Source organism: Erythrolamprus reginae, chromosome 6 (genome assembly GCF_031021105.1).
Source record: "Erythrolamprus reginae isolate rEryReg1 chromosome 6, rEryReg1.hap1, whole genome shotgun sequence".
In the NCBI taxonomy this organism is placed as follows: Eukaryota; Metazoa; Chordata; class Lepidosauria; order Squamata; family Dipsadidae; genus Erythrolamprus; species Erythrolamprus reginae.
In genome coordinates this window covers 55712766-55740316 of record NC_091955.1, presented here as the reverse complement: position 1 = coordinate 55740316, position 27551 = coordinate 55712766, and the positions used below count along the sequence as shown (strand labels likewise).

General features: G+C 37.1%; 1 protein-coding gene across 5 annotated transcripts in view; it reads left to right on the top strand.

Annotated features, from left to right (window-relative positions):
- Window positions 1–27551, top strand: part of POC1B (POC1 centriolar protein B) — an 82930-nt gene that overhangs the window by 44982 nt on the left and 10397 nt on the right. For 3 of the 5 annotated variants that reach the window (XM_070755800.1, XM_070755804.1, XM_070755803.1), the window contains 2 exons: window positions 5866–6099; window positions 9014–9293. In XM_070755800.1, coding sequence (XP_070611901.1) covers window positions 5866–6099; window positions 9014–9106 — 327 coding nt within the window. In that variant the 3' untranslated portion in view covers window positions 9107–9293. Of the gene's footprint in view, window positions 1–5865; window positions 6100–9013; window positions 9294–18429; window positions 18981–27551 lie in introns of those variants that run through there. The other 2 variants (XM_070755802.1, XM_070755801.1) reach the window with 2 other exon arrangements.

The window sequence follows — 27551 nt, the reverse complement described above, 5'->3', positions numbered from 1 at the left end:
ATCTTTGCCAGTTCATAAGTATAATGAAGCAAGCTATCTATAGTTCTGTAAATCTGTAACTGCCCAGTTTTAAACTTAAATATGGCAGATTGTCTGTTCGATTGGTTGGTTTTGATTGATTTTTATTCTATCCAGCAGGTTCGGTAGGAACCTTTAAACTCATGGAAGAAATTGAAATCACAGAGCCATTTACAAGTTACCTTACTCTGTGTGTGTGTGTGTGTGTGTGTGTGTGCACGCATGTGTTAGGGCAATACTTGTTTGTACATTTTTTCTAAAGTCCCTATCAGAGAACTTAGCTTGCCTGCACTATTTTAACACTTACTGTTGAGGTCAGTAAGGGAAGCCATATTGATAAATTATAGTTGGAATTGCAATTTTGTCCCTAATTTCAGGGACATTGCTGAATAGGTTTTTCCCAAAGTTATGTACAATAGTACAAGATTTTTTCCCCAATGCTAATAGTTCAATATAAGAAAAATGGAAATAATCTTGCAGCTTTAGGAGAGATTAATTTTTTTAAAAGAAATTTTATCAAAAGAAGAGAATATAAGTAGTTTGGGATTGAACCACAAAATTCTTGGTGCTCTCTGATATTGATTGTTTGCTTGCAGATGTTTCATTACCCAATGAGGTAACATCAATTTGCTCCCTGTTTATATGCGTAGCTTGCCCTGCCAGCTATATTAATAAACTATATTTACTTATTCTGAGATTTGTGTTAATTTGTATGCCTTACATCAAATAAATCACACATTGTTATTATTGGATACTATACATGGATATTTTTTTCAGAATATTTTTAGTTGTATGTTATTACATATATACCATGTGCTTCATTTCTATTTTCAAGAGAGTGGTTGTAGTGTTAACTGGAAAAATAATAAAGTAATTTCACATATCTCAACAAAATTAAAAGCTTCATAGGCAGTTATGGCATGTTGAGCAGATAATTGCTCCACTGTTTTGGCAAAAAAAAAATTTTTTGAAAAACTAAAAAAATAGCTTATGTATTCCTTATTTTGGGGGGGAAAGTGTTTTAATTTAAAGATTTGTTTTAAATATGAAATAAATTTTCCACTTGAAAGTGAACAAGCTGGAAAGACTGGAATGTAGTTATACTGTACACCACATTTAAAAGTAAATCCCATTAAAGTCAGTAATATTTATTTTTAGTAAATGTCATAAGATTGCCGGTTTATTTGCATGCATGTTACGGTAGGTATTGACAGCTCTCCTTTTTGTGTATTGTCTAGATGAGGATAGTCTTAAAAATAATCTGATAATGCTGAAATGCTTCAATACTAGGTAAACATGGCCATTATTTTAGATTCTCTTTCTTTTTTTTCTTTTTTTCTTTTTTTAAATAAAGTTTATTGAGTATATATACAAAACTATATACAAAAACAATACAAACAGTATGGACAGGACAGGGTGTTCTTTCATTGATCATACAAAATGATTCCCACTTCTGTTGTCAGGGAGAGGCAGCTTTTTCAGGATTAGAAGCCGCAACCTACTTCTCCCACCAGTTGGAGGCATTTAGGATAACCCCCCCCCCCCTTTTTTTAAACCAAACAAATAAAAATAGTATTATGAAAGTCTGAGCATTTTGGTTCAAAGTGTCAGCAGTGCAGAGACAATGGAAAAACTCACTCTTAATCCCCCCCCCCCGAATATTTGGGGGGAAGTGAGTTTACAGTTCAACTAGTTTTCCTTTCATTTTGACAAGGAAGAACACTGCACTGTAATCCATTTCCCCTCCTCCCCCAGCATTAATTCAGCATATTCCAAAAGTATTTAGTAATAATTTAAAAATTGGTCAGGTTTATGACCATCAAGTTGTGTGACATATTTTGATTTGTTATGACTAGTATCTCATCTACAAACTGTACTCAGTTTCAGTAAAGTTTATCACTTTTTGTAACAATCAAGTCCATTCTTGAATAGCCAGGAAACTACTAATTACAATGATACTGGTGAGATTTTGATGCTTGGTTGGAGATTTTAAAGCCTAATTCAATTCACAGGTTTGTTACTGTGAGGGAAATAGAAGGAAGGAATACTAGATATGTTCGCCACCTTGACGTATTTATAAAATAAATGTGGGATAAAAATATTAACTTAATAATAAATTATTTGGGGTAACGGTATTGTGGCATCAGACCTGACAATTCCAGGGAACTGCTAAAGTGTGAAGTGGCTCCATTATTATTAAGAGTCCTTTGCCTATTGTTTCCTTTTAACTGTGTTTTTCTAGCTTTAATGCTCTTAATAATTAATAATATTTATTAATTATTGCTTTTTAGCTTAGTTGTGCTCTGCCTAGAGTCACTTGTTTTGTGAGATGGGTAGCTATGAGATTTGAAAAATAAATAAAAATACAATATTTTTGCTAGTGCATCAGTCTGGTATGGATGTAAGAGAACTCTGCATTTTTGTGAAGTTGCTTTATTGTAAGATCTGCAATGCTTCTTGTATATACAATATAGTCTGAAAAACAAATGTTGCAAATTTAAGGAAATAGTTTTTATTTTGCTTGCAAAGGTGGGACTATCTTCTTAATCCTAATCGTTTCCATTCACAGATTGGATTCATATATTTATTTCTTTATTCTCTCTAGAGGTAGTATTGCTATTTTTAGCAGCTGTGCTTTCTACAAGAATATTTCTAGTTTATGAAAGTGCCTATATGTTTCCCTTCCTTCTTTCCTGCCTTCCTGCAGCATTTATATTTAGAATTGACTGCCAGATAAGGAATTTCTCACCTTGAAACTTCAGAACCTTTGACAATTTTAGACTCTGAATGTGTGCTATTTTTTTCTTTAACCAGACTATTTTACTGAAGGGTGAAAATAACATCTTATTCAACTGACATGATCATATAAAAAAGAATTGTTAGTTATGAAATGATCATGGAAAACATCTGCTTAATATAAAAAAGCAGAGGCTGTAATATTTGCAAAGGTAAAAATAAATTTTACTTCAAATAAAGCAGTTCTTGGATGTGTTAAAGCAGTAGCTGTTATTTGATGCCATCATTTTACTAAATTTAAATTGACTGTCATCCTTAGCTAGCAAGAAATAAATAAAGCTAACTTACAAAGAAGAGGCGCAAAAGGTATAATTGAAAACTTAGGTTCTCTTTTTTTAGGTTTATTATTTCCTTCTTTGCATCTGCCTTTATGCAAAAGGAAAAATTAAGCCCATTAAAAGCAGCACAGTGGGAGACAGAATAGGTACGCAGATCAAAGTACGGTAGGTAAGAAATTGTTTTAAAAACTTTACTATACACTTTAGATGAGTTCAAATTGCCAGGACCCGATGGTTTACATCCAGGGTACTGAAACTGCTGGCAGATGTGATCTCTGAACTATTGAACAAAATCTTTCAGAGCTCCTGAAATATAGTCTGCAAGAAAGGGGGGAAAGTACATCCATGAAACTACAGACCAATCAGCTTGACCATCAGTATCTGGGGAAATTCTTGAAAAGATAACAAAAAAGCATATTTGTTGGCATTTATAAATAAAGTGATCATGGGTAAGACAGGACAATGGGTAAAACAGAACAATGTGGGATAGACAGTACAATGACCAGACGAATTCACAGCTGGCTGATCAGCTGCACTCGGCATGTAGTCCTCAATGGAACAAGATCTTAGGCCCAGTATTGTTCAATATAACAAGAGAGAATTGGCAACACTTTGGAAGGTGGACTTAAGATTCAGAAGGATCTTGACAGATTTGAACATTGGCCCTATCTAACAAGATGCATTTCAGTAGAGAGTCACAGTCAGAGAGAACTTGTACTGCAAGAAACAAGGAGGATTTTCCTAACAGTAAGAATCATTAATTGAACAGATTACCCTGTAGAGTTTCACTTCCTGTGCAATTACAGAAATACCGCATAGCTCCCAGCGGCCAATAAAGGTCCAAAGGGTTGGCCTTCTCCAGGACCCGTCAGCTAAACAGTGTTTGTTGGCGGGGCCGTGGGGAGGGCCTTCTCTGTGGCTTCTCTGGTTCTCTGGAACCAGCTACCTTCTAAGATCTGTACTGCCCCCACCTTCTGGCCTTTTGGAAAGCTGTAAAGACCTGGCTTTTCCAGCAGGCCTGGGGCCATTGATCAGATGATGCATCATCCAAATTCAGGCATAGATACACATTGTTTTATTATGGGTTTTGAATTGTCTTTTAAATTGTTCCTTTTAAAAAATGTTTTAATACTGTTTGCTCTTTTTTCTTGTGAGACTCCCAGATTCCTTAGGGAGTTGTATGGCATACCAATTGAACAAATAAATAAATAAATAAATAAATAAATAAATAAATAAATAAATAAATATCTCATGATAAACAAATCTTTTCTAGATAGCCTTTGCAATGAATCATGGCATTGAAAAACATGTATTTAAAAATAGGATGGTCAGAGCCCTTTTGCACTTAAGACACTCATTACCATGTAAATATCAATATAAAATATATCTCTTCATGAAATGATAAAACTGTCTTTGATACATTACTATGAAAAATGTGGCCAAAAATTTGTCATTTCACAGTACAAATTTTTTTTGGGGGGAGGGGATGTGACATTTTAAAATAAATTTATAAATGTATTATTATTTATTTTTATTTACGGTTTGTTTTTGTTTTTTTTTATTTATTGGATTTGTATGCCGCCCCTCTCCACAGACTCGGGGCGGCTAACAACAATGATAAAAAACAACATGTAAAAATCCAATTTAATAAAACAACTAAAAACCAAATATACACACAAACATACCATATATAACTATATATATATACAATATATATTGTATATAGATATAATGATATATTTTTAAGTGGAGGGTGTTTTTTCTTTGAACTACAGCAGTATTTAATATAATAATATAACTTTGGGTCATTTTGTTTTATCTGCAAGATTCTTATTGATTACATCATTCCTTTCTCTGTAAATTTGGGCTTCAAAGATACTTCACTATTCCTATCCTGTAAGTGTAAACACTTGCTCTCATGGAATGCCAATTATTTTATGCATAGTTTTGCATGTATTTATGTAAACACAGCTCACTGTATTTAACAAAGATATCCTTTATTAATAGACAACAATGTACTTTGTTCTCTTTAAATAGTGAATTAGATGACAGCAATAATTTCCTGTTGAGGTTTCTTTTTTAAAAAAAAATCTTATCATTTAACTTACAGGAACTAAATTTTATGTCTTTAATCTTCCTTTGTATACCTCAAAGACGTTAGTGGTAAAATGGCACCTACAAGGTTCTGTCATCCATGAATACTGTTAAGCTTGGACATGCCCAGTGAAGTTTTTAAACAATTCTGTTCCTTTTTTTAAACAGCAGATGCTCCATACATACCACTCAAGGCTGGGTTGTAATTTTCTGAGTAGATTTTTCAGATTTGAAAATTGCTTGAGGAAGGGGTAGGAAATTCTATAAAAGCAAGACTTTTTTTTTTTAGTAGATGCTCTTTTTGAAGCATTCCCCATCATTGACAATGCTTCCAGTGTTGTAAATGAACAAACTGCGAACAGCCACAGATTTTGATCCCTGCTATAGAAGGGGAAACACATTGCTAAACTAGTTCTATGGATCTTTCGATACCAGGTCACGTGTCAAAACAATGAAGAAGAAAACAAAAAAGAATGTAAGTTGCTCAAGGTCTTTGAAAAAATGAGACAAGCAAAATAGAAGATTGAGATCAATCTAATGTTTGTCCAAAATCAGGAGTAGAAAAGTAGTAGTTGAACTAACACCTGTTATTAGATGTGTTTGTTAGTATGAGAAAATGGCTTCATATGAAGCTAAAGATATTATCACAAATATGCTTTGTTTTCTTCCGGAAATGTAGTTGAGAACAAATCCACCTGTAGCCCATAGGTCTATGCACCAAAATGGGGTGAACAATGAAGACTTCCAGCATCCTTCCATGTTACCTTCTCCAGAAAAGTTAAAAAGAAATGTGAAAGGGGAAATGATGCACACTGTGGCTGAACCAGGAACCAGGAATGAGTCTGTGGGCATTTCATCAGTAGTGACTAATGCCTTAGAACACATTGTGGAGCAATTAGATGTTCTAACAATTGTGAGTATACCTGCACCTCTGTATTATAGTTCTGTTTTGAAATTGAACTCTTTTAAAATAGATTAAATTTCCTTCTATATTTTAAATTTAACAAATGTGGGAAGGGGTCTCAAACATATGGCTTTTATTTATTTATTTATTTATTTATTTATTTATTTATTCAATTTTTATGCCGCCCTTCTCCTTAGACTCAGGGCGGCTTACAACATGTTAGCAATAGCACTTTTTTAACAGAGCTAGGCTATTGCCCCCACAATCCGGGTCCTCATTTTACCCACCTTGTAAGGATGGAAGGCTGAGTCAACCTTGAGCCGGTGATGAGATTGAACCGCTGACCTTCAGATTTACAAGTCAGCTTCAGTGGCCTGCAGTACAGCACTCTACCTGCTGCGCCACCCCGGCTCGTTTTATCCAGATTTGAAACACTTCATTCAACATTCATTCTGCCTATCTTTCAAAATTTTCAAATCTTCAAATATATCAAATCTGTAGATGAATTCATCAGCTTTGTATCTGAAGGAACCTTCAAATTCTTAGCCCTCTCTATATAGTAAATAATAAAGTAAGTGCTTCCAAATTGAGCAGCTTCACATGAATGGTCACTTACACACTTTTTAAAGTTGTCTTGTGTGATCCTTATTGTCACATATGAAGGCATATGCGACCTTTTTCCAAATTAGAATAGAATATAAATAACATTCACATACAATTTAAGAGAGTGTTTCTCATCTATTGGCATATGTGCTACTGCTGATACACTGGCATACTTGTCACTTATACCAGAATGAAAGAAAAGAGATTTAAGCTACTGGAAAAGGATTGCTGCTACAAAGGATAAGGAAGGAAATGACCTAATATGCTTTCCCTTAACTTAGAATAAAATCAGTTTATCTACAGAATCAGAAAGAGAGCTAAGTTTGAACTATGGCAGAATGCATGACAAAATGAGAACAAGGCTGTCACATTGATAATGTTCATTCTGGGATATAGAGCACCTTCTTATCAGAAAAAGGCAGAAGGTTTATAATGGGAGGAACTAGGAAAGGCAACATTTCCATCCTACAGTCACTATGCCATTTCATGTCATGGGCTCGTGGAACTTTGGGACAGCCAGTAAACCTGTAATTGTATTTCCTTTGCTTCTGTCAGTTATGTTGGGCAAACCAGTGACATTGAGAAATGATTGTACATTGTTTGGAAGCTAGCACAAGATGTGATTCCCACCAAAAGTGCCCCACACTTTTTTCTCGGACGTTGAGACTCAAGGTTACCTTTATCTCCATCATAAATGAGAGAACACTACAGAGAGTATCTTATTTCTAATTTAAGTAACCTTAACTGAAGTTGCTGGTAATGGATGAGACTAGAATGGGATCACTGAAAAGCAATTCTTTTCAGTAGTCTGTCTTCCAATTATAGATTAACCTGGGTTTGCAACATATCCAACCATCCATTTAAATAAATGCATGACTGAGTATAGCAAATGGAGATGGCTAGAGTGGGTGATAGACATAGTCAAATGTCCTATTATGTGAAGGAGTCTTATTGAATGTGATCATGTTATTTTTTAATATATTTTGATGTGATTTTTGTCTGCATATTATTTTTTTTCCAAGGTGCCTTTTTTGAGCATATCCTAGAGCCTAGAGCCATTTATCTGCAAAAGCAGCTATGTTGATAATGGACGGGGAGAACAAAAATCCCCAATAAGACAATATCCTTACATCAACTGAAGATTTACACAATAGTTGTAAAAGTGTCAGGATTCCAAGAATAATTCATCATTAGAAAAGCTACTGTTTATGTTCAAGATATCTTCCCTTTATAGTACTGTATGAGAAAATTTACATATTGTTATCACTTTCCCTTGATTCTTATAAGAGAAAGAGAAAGAGAAGCATAGCTATAAATGTATTTTGCCCATGGCTTAGTGCCTCAGATAGAAAACCTTACATAGTAATTTCTCTATTTTTGATTCTGATTGTTGAAAGAAACTTACTGTAAATGATAAATGTAACAAAAGAAAGATATAGACATATAAATAGTCTTTTTGGAAGAAAATACTTTTTAATCTCTCATGATGTGGTCCAGGTTCTTTGACAGACTTATTGGTGGACTGAAATACATAAATGGATTAAACTTTTCAATAATGCCCTTCCTAGGAAACAATTTTTAAGGGATTTGCATCCTAACCAATTATTTAGAAATGAGTTTCATTGACATGTTGAAAAGATACACTTTTTATTTCAAAAAACATACAAAGCTTCATATAAACATTTGAAAGAATTATATTTATAGGTTCAAATCCAAAGAGTTCTATGCTTTAAGTGGATATTTCTTCCAAGTGCATATAAAGAGGTGAATTTCCCATATCTCAAACTGGAGTACTGTACACAAATCATATTGCATGCTGTTCTTGCAGGTAGTAGGAAAATCTCAAAAATCCCTCATGGGATTCAGCACCAAATATTATTATTTGGTTCTCAACTTAAGGTGGAGAGAACTAGCTTTTCAGAAATTTCACTTCCAGAACTGCCTAAGATCAAACAAGCTAGTTCACCTCCATTCTGGTAATTATAATTTATAATTTACATTTGACTCTAACTGCCACAAATCGTCCTGCTATACCTGTATAGAGATCCTGCCATACCAATATACAGATGATATTGCAGATTTTATTGTTCCCCTCTTATTTTTTTTTAATTATAAGAATATGAGGCATTAAATTTCTGTATTGCATGTATCCAAATTTATGACTTGATAATAAAGAGTCTTTAGGGAAGTAATATTTCAGACCTCCTAATCTATTTAGAAAAGTTAAGATTACTGCAGTTCTGATTTTGTGAATGGATTAAAAATGAATAATACATTTAGCAAGCATCTAATATTGTTCATTATTTTTTTCTCCTAACAGACAGTTTCAATCTTGGAACAGCGCCTGACTTTAACTGAAGATAAATTAAAAGAGTGCTTACAAAACCAAGGAAAAATGTTACATTTGGTCTGACTGGAAGAAGAAACAACATAAATGCTGGTGAATACTTATTAATCTATTCTCAGGGAAGTGAAGTAAAAAAATGGTAGTACATGAATTCCACAAATAAAAAGTGCCTGTAAGATTTTGCTTGTAAGATTTTTTTAACAGATCATTGCTAAAATATTGGATATATTTTATTAAAATATTTATTTATATATATATATATATATACATTGTTTTTTTCTTAGTATCTAATATCCTCTGTGTTTCTATAGTTAATTATTCTTGTCATAATTAAAAGGTTTTCCCCACACCTGTGTGCTAGTCGTTTCCGGATCTAGGAGCAGTGCTCATCTCCGTTTCTAAGCCTAAGAGCCAGCACTGTCCAAAGATGTCTCCATGGACATGTGGCCAGCATGACTAAATGCCAAAGGGGCATGCAGCACTGTTACCTTCCCACTAAATGGTCCCTATTTTTCTACTTGCACTTTTTACATGCTTTTGAACTGCTAGGTTGACAGAAGCTGGGACAGGTAATGGGAGCTCACTCTGTTATGCGGTGCTAGGGATTTGAACCCTTGAACTGCCGACCTTCTGATTGACAAGCTCAGCATCTTAGCCATTGAACTACCATGTCCCTTGACATAATTAGCATAGCCCAAAACTCTGCATTATAATACTGCAGCTGTGCAGAAAATGTATTTTGCCTACCGTATTTTTCTGAGTGTAAGACACACCTTCGTTTTTGAGGACGAAAATAGGGAAAATAATCTGTTTCCCAGGTATTCTTCTGGCTAGCATCCTTAGTCTGGTCAGCTTCAGCACATTATTTTATCCCCTGGCTAAGGGCTTAAAAAAACCTTTATTCTGAAAGAATAACAATGAAAGAGCTTGCAAGGCAGTAAGAGCTGGGAACATCATTAGCACATGGAAAGAAACAGTCTGAGCAAGTAGAGCAATGGAAAAAACCCTGCAAAGACTTAGGGTTTGGAATACATTCATCACAGAGAGTAACAATGAAAGAGCTTGCAAGCCAGTAAGAGCTGGGAACATCATTAGCACCTTTTTAGAGCTGGAAAGAAACATTTGGAGCAAGTTAGACCAATTGGGGGGGGGGGGGGGGTCTGCAAAGACTTGGGGCTTGGAAAACATTATTTGCAGACAGTAACAATGAAAGAGCTTGGGAATATCGTTAGCATGTGGTTAGGGCTGGAAATAAATATTTGGAGAAAATAGAGATTGAAAAAGAAATCAAAGACATGGTTTGGAAAAGATTCTTAGCAGAGAGTAATAATGAAAGAGCTTGCAAGCCGGTAAGAGCTGGGAACATTGTTAGCACCTGATTAGAGCTGGAAATAAACTTACTCAGAGCAAGTTAGAGCAATGAAAAACCCCCTGCAAAGATAAGTTTTATGCTTAAGACCTTCCACCATTCTTGTGGCCCGTCTTTGGACCCGTTCAATTTTGCCAATATCTTTTTGTAGATGAGGTCTCCAGAACTGAACACAGTATTCCAAATGTGGTCTCACCAGCGCTCTATATAGCGGGATCACAATTTACCTCTTCCTGTTTGTTATACCTCTAGCTATGCAGCCAAACATCCTACGTGCTTTTCCTACTGCCCGACCACACTGTTCACACATTTTGAGACTGTCAGAAATCACTACCCCTAAATCCTTCTCTTCTGAAGTTTTTGCTAACACAGAACTGCCAATACAACACTCAGATTGAGGATTCCTTTTCCCCAAGTGCATTATTTTACATTTGGAATCATTAAACTGCAGTTTCTATTGCTTTGACCATTTATCTAGTGAAGCTAAATCATTTACCATATTACAGATGCCTCCAGGAATATCAACCCTATTGCACACTTTAGAGTCATCGGCAAATAGGCAAACCTTCCCTTCCAAACCTTCCCCTATGTCACTCACAAAGATATTAAAAAGAATAGGGCCCAGAACAGACCCTTGTGGCACACCGCTTGTAACCAGTCTCTGCTCAGAATACTCGCAGTAGTAAGTCTGCAGTAGCCAAAAATCCAAAGGAATGTAACAGCAGGTTTTCCAGTGGAAAAAGATGCTTTATGGATGCATGGATGGATAGGAACCACTTTCGAAGAGCAATCACAAAGCATATTTTCCAGGAGGCAAATTCATGATTTGCTTCTTGGTTTGCTCTGCAGTCCTTGAGATATCTTCACGAATTTCTCCATACCCATTATAGCAGTGTTTTTCAACCAGTGTGCCGCGAGACATGGTCAGGTGTGCCGCGAAGCTCAGAGAGAAAGAAAACAAGAGAGAGAGAAAGAAAAAGAGAAAGCAAGCAAGAGAGAAAGAAAACAAGAGAGAAAGCAAGAGAAAGAAAGCAAGAGAGAGAGAAAGAAAAAGAGAGAAAGCAAGCAAGAGAGAGAAAGCAAGAGAAAGAAAGCAAGAGAGAGAAAGAGAGGGAGGGAAGGTGGGAGAAAGACAGAGGGAGATAGTGAGGGAGAGAGAAAGAGCAAAAAAGAGGAAAGAAGGAAGAAAGAAAGAGGGATGGAGAGAAAAAAGAGGGAGAGAAAGAGGGAGAGAGAGAAATACTGTACAGCGAAAGGAAGAGAGAATTTTTTTGTCCAAGCTTTTTTTAGCCCCCCCCCCCCCCGCCCCTCAATGTGCCCCATGGTTTTGTAAATGTAAAAAATGTGCCACGGCTCAAAAAAGGTTGAAAATCACTGCATTATAGAAATCAATTTATGTAGCTCCTCTCCCCAATGACTGTTTTGGGAAACAGTAGTATATAAACCGTTTAAGATAGCCATCTCTTTTCTTTTTAATTTAGGAAGAGCAAAGTTTCCTTAGAAAGCCTAAGAAAGCTCTATGTAATTCATGTTCCTTTCCTACCAAACAGTGTTATTTCTCATCAGAATCTTATATTGTTTTAAAATTGTAAACACCTTTGCTATCCTTTTCTCTATACTACTTCACACCAACTTAATTTCCTTGGCTGCTATAGCAGTCAGGAAAGATCAGCAGTTACACATCTTTTACTGCCTGATCCATTCAAACAGGCTATATAATAAATTTTGGAGAAGAGGGAAAAAATAACTGGATCATATTTCCTGCTTTTATTTCTCAAAGGAAAGTTAACTAGTTACAGTTGTTTCCCAAATCCCTATCAAATCCCTTTCTTTTTAAAAAGAGAGAACAGAGAAAACAGAAAAGCTTAGAAACTGATTGATGCTTCTGTTAATGCTACCAAATTTCTATTGAAGCTTTTCCAGCCTCTTGATGATAAGCTTTATTGTGGTTATTGTTTCACCTGTATTGAGTATCAAAATCAGTGGCAAGATGAATCATTAAGCAACATAGTAGAGCATGTTAGCACAAGACAATTATTTCAGAGAGCATTTGCATCACAAAAAGTTCCACAGAGTTCAAAAAAGTGCTAAAGCATCTGTAAGATGGGGATTTTTAAATAAGTAAACTCCAACTGAGCTATATGCCACTGCCTGCTGCTTCATGTTCACTTTTGTTCATCACCTTGCTGTCAAAACATTAAAGTTGTCATCCTCATTGAGGCAGCAAAAAGGAACAAACTGCTGCAACTAGTACATTGATGGCACTGAAAGCCTCTGCAGGGATTGTCTTGCAAAAGGGTGGGGTTCATTTTTTACATAGGATTCAAACCTGAGTTAAAGGTTCTAACCACTAGGCCACAGGCTCTACTCATTTTTATCAGTTGAGCCAGGGGAAAGTTAAATATTTTTCTGTCAAGTCACCCGGCAGATCCAAATATGGGAGGGAACTCACACATGTATATATTATTATTCAAAGCAGGGGTCCCCAAACTTTTTACACAGGGGGCCAGTTCACTGTCCCTCAGACTGTTGGAGGGCCGGACTATAAAAAAAACCCCTGAACAAATCCCTATGCACACTGCACAAATCTTATTTAAAGTAAAAAACAAAATGGGAACAAATACAATATTTAAAATAAAGAAGTAAATAATAAAGTAATAAAGTAATTTAAACTTAAATCAACAAACTCCCTCCATTTCTCCTTCCTTCCCTCCCTCCCTTCTTCCTCTCCATTTCTTTCTTCCCTCCCTCTTTTCTTCCTTCTCTCTCATTTGTTTCATTTTCCTCTCCCTCGTTTTCTCTCCATCATTTTCTCATTTTTCTCTTTTTTTTCTCTCTCTCTCTCTTTCCATCTATCCCCCTTTCTCTCTTCCTCTCTATCTGTCTCTCTTTTTCTTTGTCTCTCTCTCTTTCTCTCACTCATTCTCTTTCTCTCTCCCTCTTTGTTTCTCTCTCTCTCTCTCCCTCTCTCTCTCCCTCCTATCATCCCCGCCCCTTGCCTCTGTACCGCCTCCTCGTTCAGCAGCAGAACGCGGTGAGTTGACAGGAGATTCGGGAGCTTATTATATCTATTGATAAAATCTCGTGGGCTGCTGCGGGCCGGATAAATTGCCTCAGCGGGCCGCATCCGGGCCCCGGGCCGTAGTTTGGGGACCGCTGGTTCAAAGCATCAGCAAGCTCACTTAAAAAGACAATGGGAAAATGAAAGGAAAAACCAGATAGAAAATGTCTCCTAATTTATGTCCAATTTCTGTTCATCGCTTTGTTTTTAACCTGCTTAAAATTCTCCTTTTTTTAATATTGGGAACTTTTTAAAAATGGAACCAGTGAACTACAAAATAGGTCTGTAGGGTGATCTGTTTTTAACATTTAATCCAAACATTGAACATCCCACATACGATCTTTCAAATTATTTTGGACCATTCTGCTAGTCTTTGTATAGATCATAAAAATTAGTGAAGGACAATGATTACTTTACAAATGATTCACCTTGCTGGACATGTCTTTTTGGATATTTTCTATTTTCATATTTATGCATTTGGAATATAAACATAAAAATATGTAAAGGTTTTATTTTTGGTTTTTTTGAAGCCTTGTATGTACAGTGGTACCTCTACCTAAGAACGCCTCTACTTAATAACTTTTCTAGAGAAGAACCGGGTGTTCAAAATTTTTTTGCCTCTTCTTAAGAACCATTTCCTACTTAAGAACCTTAGCCCAGAAAAATTTCCCAGGAAATTTGACAGCGGCACAAAGGCTCCGCCAGTTTCCTGCCATTCCCCCTTTAATCCCGGCCATCTCAGGCTTTTCTGGGCTGCCAGAGGAGCCTTTCGGTGGCACTTAAGGAGGCTTTGGCAGTCCAGAGCAAATAAAGCATTTTCCTTTTTCTGGGCGCTTGGAGAGGTAATAAACCACTTCGCTATGGTGACTCCCTTGCTCTGCCTCCCATACACCCAGTGTGAGGTTGCCTCCCAGAGCATCTGGGTGCAGAAAGGCAAAAGGGGGCGCTTCGCCCTTGACGGATCAACTAAGCTTCAGCCAAACCGAGGAGTCACCACAGTGAAGGAAAGGCGCCGGCTACAAAGCAGGCGAGCGAGAGAACAGGAGAGCCCTTCAGCATGGGAAGGAAGAGGAAGCAGGTATCAGCACCAGCAGCTGCCTTTTGGTCAAAGAAGCGGAAGGTTTTCCCCTCTCGCCCGCCTGGGTTTCTCTCTCTGGCACAGTATATGGGAGGCAGCCTCTCACCGGGTGTATGGAAGGTGTGTGCTCCGCCTCAGAGTCCCTCTTTTTTTTTTTTTTAGGCCTTAAAGTTTTGGATTTTTTTTTTTTGATTCCCCTCATCTCACCTTCTTCCTTCAGCAGCGACTGTCCTCTTCCTCCTCCTCCTCTTCCTCTTCCTCCTCTCACCCAAATTCTGAGCTTTTATTTCTTTCCTAATGGGTTTGCACACATTATTTGCTTTTATATTGATTCCTATGGGAAAAATTGCTTCTACTTACAAATTTTCTACTTAAGAACCTGGTCACGGAATGAATTAAGTTCTTAAGTAGAGGTACCACAGTAGATAGGAATAGATAGTATTCAAAAACATAACATTATTCCTAAAGTCCAGCTGATTGCTAATAAAAGGTATGCAGTACATTCCTGTCGGTTTGTCTTCAATTTCTGTCTTAGCCCATATGACTGAATTCATGATTGGTAGAAAAAATAAATTACACTGATGTGTTTGATTATGGTACATTGAAAGTTTGTTGTAGTACGTGAGTATACATCTTATCACATTTGTACTTGAAATGAAAGGTAGTTACAAACTTCCCCCCTCAGATTAGCAAAATAACCACTATCCAAATTTGCACCAATATTTCAGGCTATTATTAGCTACAATAGCTTAATATGTAGTATTAACATCTGGTTGCAATATTATCCACTCAGTGAACTGCAAATTTTGCATAATGTTGTCAAAACCATTTGCTCACTAGAGTGCAAAACAAGAAAAAAGGCTTATTCCATTCTTTAATAAAACACTTGATAATGTGACTGACGGAGAGTAAGAAAAATGTCTTTCTCTTATTTAATGGTGGATTTTGTAAAGTGGCTATTGGGTTCTAAACGTTATCATTTCTTCCTGTAAAATACTATGGGATTTCTTCATCTTCAAAGTACAAGTACAATCTACAGTAGGCAAAACCACCACCTCTCTCCCAATAATTTGTTATTCTGTGACACATATAAAATTGGCAATCTTTAACGAGCAGAGCAAGTTTTTGATGTTTTTGTGATTCTGCCAGCTAGCAGGTCACAATATTTAGCAATACTTTTTTGAGAATATTACAAGAAAGTGACATCTTTGTACTAAATTCAAGGTGTTGGTTATTACCTATAAACCCCTACATGGCTTAGGACCAGATTACTTGCAGGACTGTCTTCTGCCTCTCACATCCCAGCGACCAATCTAAGCTCATAGGGTTGGCCTTTTCCAGGTCCCATCAGCCAAACAATGTCGGCTGGCGTGGCCGCGGGGAAGAGCCTTCTTTGTGGCAGCTCCGGTCCTCTGGAAACAACAACCCACCCCTAAGATTCACATGGGCCCCACCCTAATGCCCTTTCGAAAGGCATTAAAAACACAGCTTTGCCGGCAGTCCTGGGACCATTGAGCATTATACTCTGCTCCGGCCTGTAGCTATGAACGAATGATATATGAATGTTTATATTGCGGTTTTAAACTGTATTTTTATAATTGTGTTTTTTAATGAGTCTACAGTATTTAGAGAAGGGTAGCCTATAAATTTAAATAAATCAATCAATCCCCTAACCTGAATCCTGGGTTATGCCTTCAATTATGAAATAAAAAATAATGAATATTATTATAAAATCTTCATGAAAAGATTTTAAAAAGGTAAATTTACTACAATTTCCCCCCACCTCCAAATTTGTGTTTCTTGATTCAAGTTTTCCAGCAATAGTTCTTTTTAATTACCACTTATGATTAGCTTGCCTTCCTGATCATTAGGTTGTCTCTGTGAGGAGCAAAGACAATTATTTGTTAAAAGATTCATATCAATAAAGACATATTCATTATTTTGAATAAACATATTCATTCATTCATTCACTCATTCACTCATTCATTCATTCATTATACTTATAAGCTGACCAACTCCTTCCGGGTGGCATACAACATATAAAAACAGTATAAAATAGTCTAAAAATGCATTAAAAAACATTCATACTTTAGTGGCCGGATCAAGATGGTATCAAATTTATCAATGACCCCAGGCCTGCTGGCAAAGCTAGGTCTTAACAGCCTTCCATAAGGCCAGGAGGGTCGGGAGCAATTTCCTATTACCAGAAATCTTCTTAAGGGCATCAAAGTAATTCAGACTCAGCCAATTAACCATTGAGTGATGTTTGTGCTGTACCTGATATTTCAGTGGGATTTTTAAAAATAAATTTACAGACATTTCTAAAATTTGGTTTCACTTTGTCCTTATGGGATCCAGAGTAGATTAGTGAGAAAAAGATGAATTCTAGAGTCAGGCAAATTTGACAAAACTGAAGGAGGGTCTGAATACTTTCTGAATGCACTGTAGTGCCCTGCCATATCTATCCTACAAAATCTTCAGTTCTTTCGAAGTACAGTATAAACATTTTTCCATGGGAAATATCCTTTCAGTTAACTTCAAAGTCTTGAATCAAGTCTGAGTTTTTAATCTGTTTAAAACTTTCTAAAGTCTAAGTCAGGAGCGTCAAACTGAAGGCCCATGGGCCAGATGCGTCATGCCACGCACACCCAAGCTCCGCAAATGGAAAAAATGTCACAAAATGTCACATGACCCAGCAAGTTTGACCCCCATGGTCTAAATCAGAGGTGTCAAACTTAAGGCTGCAGACCAGATCTGACTTACAGGGTGCTTAGATCTGTCCCACGGGCCTGTCCTGGAAACAACAAAGGACCAGCCTGCAATCCCTCTACCAGCAAAAAGAGAGCTCGCCCTCCCAGGTTCCGTTTTCAGCTGCAATGGTGTCCTGCAACCCTCTGCCAGCAAAAATGGAGCTCGGGAGCCTTCCTGAGCTCTGTTTTCACTGGCAGAGGGTTGCAGGTGATTGTTGCAATCAAAAACAGGGCCGTTGTGACCAAAAACGAAGCTTCGATGAGTGATGTCAAGCTGGCCATGCCCACCCTGGCCACCTCCCTCTGGCCCTCTGATGTGACCCTCAATGAAATTGAGCTTGACACCATTGATCTAAACTAATCATCCTTTTGTTGTATATTCAAAAACATTATACAAGTCTTTAAACTTGCAGTTATACTTTTATTATAATTTTGAGGAACACTCACCTAGTGATTTTAATAAAACCTGACATTCTTAAGTTTCCCAATCTTTAAGAAACAGCCAAAAAAAAAATCCAAAGTGTTAAAAAGTTGATCCTTAATGATTATATAGACAACAAATATAGGCAACATTAGTGGCTATAATGATGGGATCCTGAAACTTAGTTGCAAGGCAATAAGTTTTTGCAATAAAGGCAATTCCTGCCACATGCTCACAAAAAAATAGCTGTCCAGAGTACATACGGATAATGTTAAAATGTGTCCTTTTTTTCCAGAGAGATTTCAGTAGCCTGAATCCCACATTCGAGTGCTGTTTTAAGCAACAGTTTTTCTCTATATTCTACAGCAGGGATGTTAAACTCATGTTGTCATGGCAGCGTTTTTTCCTTTTCGCTAAACCGGGCATGGGCGTGGTTAGTGTGTGATGCATCCAGTCCATGGGCTGGGAGTTTGACAGCCTGTTCTAGAGGGATGTCAGTTTGTCGCAGTTGCTCATCAGAAACTGATGCTTTTATGTTGTTCTTAAAAGCATACCAATTAGGAGAATGTATTTTAATTAGCAAGAATCTTCTAGAATATATAAGCAGGATTCTTTTTGTCATTTAATTCTTTAAAATTTATTTGCTTAAAATTTCATAATCATATATCAAAGTAGCATTATTAATTTTTTCTTTTCCTTATTGTACACAGGGGTGCTTACAGTATAATGTTGATATATTAACTAATCCTTCAGTCATCACACAAAGGCAAGAACTTTAAACATAAAGAACCATGTTTACTTTTTCTATAAATATTTCACCAACTCTAAATTAACTCAATCTAAAAGTTACTAGAATAATTATAATTTTGTTTTGAGCCTGTTCCTAGATAAATCATTAAAGTAATTTGTTGCTGGCATTAAAGCCCTCCAAAAACAATTGCTGTAATTATTTAAAATTTCATTGATTTAATTATTTCATCTCATGGACTGCTATTTATAGGGCTTCATTTTGTAACAATAGTTATAATACCGCTACATGTAAAGGAATGGGCAATGCCGTTTCAAAATGTATGTCTGGTAGAATAGTGTATGTTTTTCCTTTCGTGCTATTTTGTCTCATGAGAACTTATTTAATTGATCAATCAGTCAATCAAAACTTATACAGTTTATTGATTAATGATAAAATACTATGTGTGTTATAAATTCTAGTGATTTTGCAAGGTCTTACCTAAAAATAAATGAATATAACATGAATAGAAAATATTTTTTCTGTTTGATTATATTGTATATGCCGTATGCTAGCAGTAAAGCATCTGACTTTTAGTTGCATGTTTTTTTCAAAAAATATATTAATGGTTTTTTAACTTCTAATAATATTTTGCATATTAAAGGAGCCCCATTCAAAAAAAATCCAAAATAACCATCTCCTGCAAAGTGGCTTCATCACCAAATATTCAAAGCCTAAAGTACAAATAAATTAAAAGTTGTGTTTTTCTAATAAATTACATTTAGGTTACTCTCCTTAAATCTTTTGTAACCAGCAAGCAATGATAAAGAACTATAACTTAGCCATCTGTATTAATAGTAGACCCAGTCTTTCTGCACAAAAAATAAAAGTAAAAAACCCCAGCCCACAATCTGCCCAGAGATTTTCAGGACAATTAAAAATCATTGTAGGAGAAAATTAGGGAACTGCTCTTTGGACAAAGCTTACTGTTTAAAAGGATTAGAATGGAGTATTTGGTAAAGTGTTAATGGGTGCATGGGTATCTGCAACCCTGAGCAGAGCATTTGTCTAAATTTGCTCCTATGATGCTCAAATCAAGTACTTTGACCTTTAAAAAGTGAACAGTTAATAGGTTACTAAGGCTTAACTTTTGTTTCTACTTTCAAAATGTGTCAGAGTTTGAATATTAATGACATTGTTTCTTGCAGTCTAATTAGGTAAATAAAAATCTTCCAGAAACCCGCAAGAGCAATCAAGCTATTAGGAAAAGGAAACGAGCAGCCTGGTTACACAGAACATATTGTACCTTTCAAATATTAACCATTGTTAATTGTCTGTTGCCCCAGACAGAGTGACTACAAGCCACCACATGAGAAATGAACTTGGCCCACAAAGAAACAACCATTTCAACAAGTTCTTCATAAACGGGGAAAAATGTTTTCCTGCTGAAAAAATAAGCCCCTCATTAACATTTTCTTGTACAGTAGCAAAGGGGCATTGAGAAAATTCTTATGATGACACACATTTTCCGCCCCCTCAATTTCTCCCCAAAGAATTTTTTATGGCATGTCCTTTCTGTGGTGTAAATGCCATTGTCCCTAAATATGTATACACCTACGGTACCCATATGAACTATTGCTGGAACAAGTAAGAGGAATGTGTTTCCTTATCAAAAGAGCAAATATATACCATTTCAGATTTCAGAATCCTAAGCAGTGGCTTATACTGAACAACCCTGCTGTTCTGTTCGGGTCGTATGTGACCCGAAGCCAAGTTTGAGTCCCTGTAAAAAATTTTCCCTGCATATCTGAAACTTGAAATTTCATGTAGTTTCATCATTTCAGGGGTTCTCTCTATGAGAATTTTTTTTGGGGGGTGGGGGGCTTAGTTTTTGCTGGGCAAAAAAAGTTACAAATCTTCTGTTCCCGGGTCACCCTGACCCGGACCGAAAACTCTTCATTTGCAGTGCTTATGTTTGGTCTTTTTGAAAGCTTTTTTCACTTGGAAAGTAGTCTGAACATTTCTGCACACAATGATATGAAAATTGAAATGAAAAAAGTAATTCTTATTGGTTTATTTTGCTGATATAATGCACGCCCCCCCCCGTTTTTGTGAAAGTTTTTTCAATTTATGGATAGTTTTGCTTGCAAAATGCATTCTATTTTACTGAAGTTGGTGTGGGATTGGTAGCTTGAACATTTCTGAATATAAGAAAAATATAAAGGAACTGAACAAAATTATTCTTACTGGTTTTTTAACATCAGAAATAAGGCCTCCCCCCCCCCCTCAGCTGCTTGCAACCATTTTCACTTTTTATTTTTTTATGCTCCAAATCCGAAATATTCTTTAAAATCTTAGGCATTCATTTACTCAATTTAACAATGCTGACCATCAAAAAAATATTTGTGGGGGTGGGGGAAAATTTTTTTTTCTAGGCAAAAAAAAAGTCACACTTAGTCTGTTCGGGTCATATAGACCCGGACCAAAATGATTTTTTTTAGGCACTTGAATTTGGTCTTTTTGAAAACCTTTTCAACTGGAAAACTAGTTTGAACATTTATGAACATAATGATATGAAAATTGAACTGGAAAAATTGAGACTTATATTTTTATTTTGATCAAAAAGCCCCTCCCCCCATCCTTTTTTAATTTCGTGTCAATTTCTATTTTTTAAGGCTACAAATCCCTAAGGAATTTCCCCCCAAAAGGTTTGATATACTAAATTGAACATTTCTGAATATAAGAAAAATATAAATGAACTGAAAAAAATGGTTCTTATTGGTTTATTTTTGCCACAAAAGGGCCACCCCCCCTCGGCCTTGCTGTGTGCCATTATTGTCACTGTTTATACATATTTGTCTAGAAATATTTGGAATATCCTTTTGAAAATTAACCACATTGTAGCCAGAGAACTAATTTTATGAAACAAATCCATTTTACTAAAAAAAAGTATGTAAGTTTGAAATTAACAGCATAATTTTTATATAAATTGAAATAATTGAGGCATACTTTATGTGCAAAATAAACCAATATGCATCAATTTTTCCAGTTCAATTTTCATATCATTATGTTCAGAAATGTTCAAGCTACCAATCCCACACCAACTTTAGTAAAATAGAATGTATTTTGCTAGCAAAACTATCCATAAAGTGAAGACTATTTAAAAAAAACGGGGGGGGGGCGTGCATTTCATCAACAAAATAAACCAATATGCATCAATTTTTCCAGTTCAATTTTCATATCATTATGTTCAGAAATGTTCAAGCTACCAATCCCATACCAACTTTAGTAAAATAGAATGTATTTTGCAGGCATAATTATCAATAAACCTAAAGAAAATTCACAAAAACGGGGGGGGAGGCATATTTATGTGCAAAATAAACCAATAAGGATTAATTTCTTCAGTTCAATTTTCATATCATTGTGTGCAGAAATGTTCAGACTACTTTCCAAGTGAAAAAAGTATTCAAATTGACCAAACATAAGCACTGCAAATGAAGAGTTTTCGGTCCGGGTCAGGGTGACCCGGGAACAGAAGATTTGTTACTTTTCTTAAACAGAACAGCAGGGTTAAGTTCAACATTTGGAGAGTCAATCATGCACACAAAAATGTACTGTAATGGAAGAAAACATATTAGAACTAGCATGCCTGATGATAAAATAAGAATATCTATTCTAGAAAGTGGTGCTAGTATTATGTAGTCCAACATGAAAGTATCTGAATCAGTGCTTCATAGAAAATGACTTTAAAAAAATTCAAATAAAAGATTAAAATCTTGGGACAAATTATACCCCTACAAATGTTACAGGTCACAAAGCAAGCTGCAATTTTAAAGAAATTACAGCCATAAAGATGTAACTAGTAATTCTATTTATGGTTTAAGTGAATAATATCAATGTACAAGAATAGACATTGGGCTAACATTTAATCTGTTGGGGATTGTGCACAGCTGCCCATTTTGAGAAAGATATTGTAATGCTAGAAATGTATAAGAAGCAAACAACCAAAATCCTAATGGAGCCATCACTTAAAATCATTAAGGTGAAAAGGATAGGATTATTCTAATGGATTCTTTTTTTTAATTTCAAGTTTTTAATTTTGTTTTACATATATGTTATTGCATGAACAGTGTGGCACTTGGGGGTCATATGTTCTAATACAAATATAACTAATAGAATTAATTATACTATTACATTCAACCAATTTATATATTTCTAACAATAACAATTATCCCATGTTTTCTCTTGTTATTATTTTTATTTTATTATGTAAAAGGATATATATTCCCCCTTTCTTTTATTTCTATCTCTTAGTCTAACTTTTAATTGTGTCGCCCTTTTATTAAAAGATGTTTTCTTTCTATCCTGCCTAACTTCTAATCATGTCACCTAAGTAAAAAAAGAAAGGAAAGAGAAAGAAAAGCAAATCAAAACAGCAAGAAAGAGAAATCATTTATCCATCCTTTCTCATCCGCTTCAATATTCTAATGAATTTTTCATGTATTTTAGTCTATCTATTTTAATCATTGGGGACTGTTTTTGAGTAAACTTGTTTAAGATAATGGTTCTCCTATTTAGTAACCCAGATAATTGATAGCTAAACCACTCTGTGGACTCAAGAAAAAATTAATAACTGTTTACTATAGGGTTTTTAACACAAAGAGCAATTGTTAATATTAATTTAACCCATTATTTTTTTTCCTGTTGCATATAGTTTATCTTCACTTGAGTCAATGTGACTGTTCTAATCTGAATGTTCTCTAAATGTCAAATAACTACTTGCTATTTGCAGAAAAAGTCACTCCGAGTCCGCGGAGAGGGGCGGCATATAAATCTAAATAATAAAATAAAATAAATAACACTTTTGTATAATGTTCAAACAGTGTGGCAACTGAAATGAACTCACCAGAATTTTTCTCTTTTAAGTAGTTGTGATTCTTCCTCTGCTGTAGAAGAAAAAGAAAATCTCTCACTCCAATGCTCAAAAAAGCAAAGTAGAAAAGTGTTAGTCTATACAGTATAAGTTATCTAAAGGAAGGCCACAGAGAACTAGGGAAAAAATATAAGAGAGGATATGCATCTCTTGACTAGCTTGCAATGACATCAATGCAAGAATACAGCCCATTCCTCATGTGAAGCTCTCTGAAATTATCTTCATTTTTTGAATTATGATGAGAAGGGAAGTTGCAGCCTTTTTTTCTGCCTAACACTAGTATATATGTTGTACTGAAAACCATCTCCATTGCTACATATTAGAAATCCCACTTAATGGAAAGCATGATGCTTCTAACACAAGAAGGTGGTATTGGAAAATATTTTGTCTGTATATATTTAAAGTAGTTAGTTGGGATGAAAATGGATTTAGATTTTAAAGACAAATCAACAACAAAATGGAAGAATTAAACCTGTTAACTGACCACTAGATCTTTTTTCTCTTTATGGTGTCATTAAAAACACACTAAAATATTTTTCCTTGCTGTTTCTCTATTCTGCAAACTATCAATATATAATCTGTGCTTAAAATTTCAAGATTGTTCATTCAAGGTTAACAGATAAAAGGATTTGTAAAGATTTGGTTGAAATTGAAGATATTATGAACATATATATTGCACTTTATGTTAACAGACCTTTAGCAATTTTTCACATGCACATCAAAATAGTTTTAGATTTTTTTTAAAAAAATTCATCTGCTTTGGTGAGGATCAAGTTATGGACTCTTTAATAAATCCCACTGCAATCACAAACTATACTCTTATAACAATGTAAACATCATAAGTCAGCCAATTCTAGCTGCTATCTGGATATTCCTCTTCTAAGAGATTCCCCAAAAGATATAATCTTCTTGTTATTAAAAAGAAAATTTATCCTTTTTTAAAAAAATAAACAAATCAAGGTTCTGCCAATACATCCATTAGTCCTCTGGGACACTTTAAGGCATCTTTTTTGGGAAAGCAGAGGGGGGAGTGTGCACACATGCACAAGGAGTATGTGAAGCATGGGGGCATGCCCGCATTGCAAAATCAAAATGTTTTGAAATGCCCATAGCAACGTACTACAAAACACCCAGCTATTTAGCAGTAGAATTTGATTGAGGTTTTTTTGCCTCAGTTTAATGTCAAGATTAATTTTACCTGGTTTCCCTCAAGAAATTCCCAGTCATACTGGAAAACAAGAAAACTTGAGTTTTCTGCATGCAAAATGATGCTTTGCATTCCACATTCTTTGAATTTAACCAATACTGTATCGACCTTTTATATACAGGAACCAATTAGAACTATGGATTTCCTCATATGTCTCTAGTTGATCTGAGTTAGCTTTCACTAAGCACAAATGCCATTATGCTGAAAAGTACAGATGCCTCTCCATAAGATTCACGTTGCCAGGTTTTGACAGCAATCAATAGAAGCATTTCCCCCCCATTTCCTTATCTCTTTACCGCCTTTTCACCTTCAAAGACTCTTACCAGGTTAAGAGTTCTTATCCTGTTTACTATACATGCTATTTTATTAGCCAGTGGATGTTTTCCCTTTAAAGCTCAGAGAGACGCCCAATCTGTCAGAGCCACAGCTATCTCCACATCTTAGATCCTCCCATTCAAAAATAGAGTCCAGTTACACTTTTTAATGTTACAGAAATAAACTGATGTTACATTGTTTATACTGAATATAAATCTGTGCCCTGTCTGTTCTTGGCTCTACTCATTGGCTACTCATTGGCTTTACTAACGAGGCTTCTGGATTGTTGAAATGTGGCTATTGAATGAACAAAGTTATGAATTGCTGGCCAAGGACATTCTCAAAGACACTGCTTCACAGCATTGTTTGTACAAATTATGAAGGCTTTCTCGTGATGAAAAATATTTTGCCATGTCCACAACACACCCAGCTGAACAAATAAAATCAGACCAGTTATTCTTCTAGCATACATGACAAAGCACTAATACCTCTCCCTCTTGGTTCTGAATATTGAGGGAAGGGGGAAATTGAGAGTAACCAGGAAGTGGAAAAGTCATAAATGTTGTCTTATAATGTGTGTGACAGTATTTGCATATTGCCAACTTTCAGTGAGTATAAATTGGCACAGCTGCGTGACTTGCTATAGGCCAGACAAGAATGAATGACACTACGATCATGCTATCAACTGCCAAATATTCTTTCTCATCTCTAATACAGTGGTACCTCTACTTACAAACTTAATTCATTCCGTGACCAGGTTCTTAAGTAGAAAAGTTTGTAAGAAGCAATTTTTCCCATAGGAATCAATGTAAAAGCAATGTAAAAGCCCGTCCACTCACTGCTCCCCGCCGGCCCGCCTCTCGCCCGCCGCTCGCCGGCCCGCACGCCGCTCGCCCGAAAGAGTGAGAGAAAGAAAACAAGAGAGGGAAAGTGAGAAAAAGAGAGAGAGCAAGAGGGGGAGAGATAGAGAAAAAGAGAGAATGACAGGAAAGAAAGAGAAAGAGACAGAGAAGTGATTCTTGGTGATGACGTATGACGTCATTGGGTGGGAAAAACCGTGGAATAGGAAAAAAAAAGTGGAGTATTTTTAAATTATTATTTTTTGAAAAACCGTGGTATAGCGTTTCGCGAAAATCGAGACCGCGAAAATCGAGGGATCACTGTACTATCCTTTGCCTTACATGAAGGTGTTTTTGAAAAGTTTTCAGAAGCTCTGACATGACCAGAATGCTGTGCCAGGGACAGTTCTGGGCATTTAACAATCTGGAAAGTTTATAAGTGTTGGTAATGACCTATAAAGCCCTGCATGGCATCAGACCAGAATACCTACGGGATGCCTTCTGCCGCACGTATCCCAGCAGCCAATTAGGTCCCACAGAGTTGGCCTCCTCCGGGTCCCCTCGACTAAACTATGTTGTCTGGCGGGACCCAGGGGAAGAGCCTTTTCTTTGGCAGCCCCGGCCCTCTGGAATCAACTCCCTCTGGAGATTCGAATTGCCCCCACCTTCCTTGCCTTCCATAAGACTCTGAAGACCTACCGTGTTTCCCCGATAGTAAGACCCCCCCGATTGTAAGACATATGGGGGGTTTCAGGGGGGTCGGCTAATATAAGCCATACCCCGAAAGTAAGACATATGTCTTACTTTCGGGGAAACACGGTACTAAAAGCGAGGGAGCTGTGCGCGGTGGCGCGCTGCGCCCAGAGCTTGGGCCACCCGGCGGGCGAGGCGGTGGCCCTGGCCGAAGCGGCGGAGTGGCCACCGCCCAAGCTCCCTCCGGAGCCTGCCGCCGCCACCCGCGCTTCCTCCGTCGGCCGAGGAGTCCTCCTTATCCGCATCGGGTTTGGAGTAAGGCTTGAAGCTGGACTTGTCCTCGGCGCCGATGTCGCTGAGCTTCAAGGGTCCGCCTTTGGACGTCTCTTTGTCGGCGTTGGGCTTGCGCAGGAAGTGCAGTCGGAGCTCCCGCTCGTGCCGCAGCCAGAGCTGCGCCGCTTCGGCCAGGGCCGCCGCCTCGCCCGCCGAGGACAAGTCCAGCTTCAAGCCTTACTCCAAACCCGGCGCGGATAAGGAGGACTCCTCGGCCGGCGGAGGAAGTGCGGCGGCGGCGGCAGACTCCGGAGGGAGCTCGAGGTGAAGGGCGCAGCTCCGGCCACTCGCCTCGCCCGCCCACCCAGCGTCTCCGAAGCTTACCGGCCGGGACGGGCAACACGGCGGGAGCAGCGGGAGCAGTAGGAACAGCAACAAGCAGCGAAGCAGCCCGGCGAATGCTTCTCCTGCCGAAAGGCGCCCGCCAGAGACCGGTAAGCTTCGGAGACGCCGGGTGGGCGGGCGAGGCGAGCGGCCAGAGCTGCGCCCTCCTTCGCCCGCCTCCTTTCCGGCAGCTCCGGACGGGGCGGGCAGGCGGGGATGCGGATGTGTCTCCGTGTGTTTGTGTGTGGGGGGAAGGGTGCTACTACTTTTTACCGGACACGGGTGTGGCGGGTTCGGGTAGGTGGGTTGGCCGGGTGTGTCTTATTTTTTCCAATATAAGACATACCCCGAAAGTAAGACATAGGGGGGCTTTTGGAGGTAAAAAGAAAGTAAGACACTCCCTTACTATTGGGGAAACACGGTATCTATGTCACCAGGCATGGGGTAATTGATGTATCCCC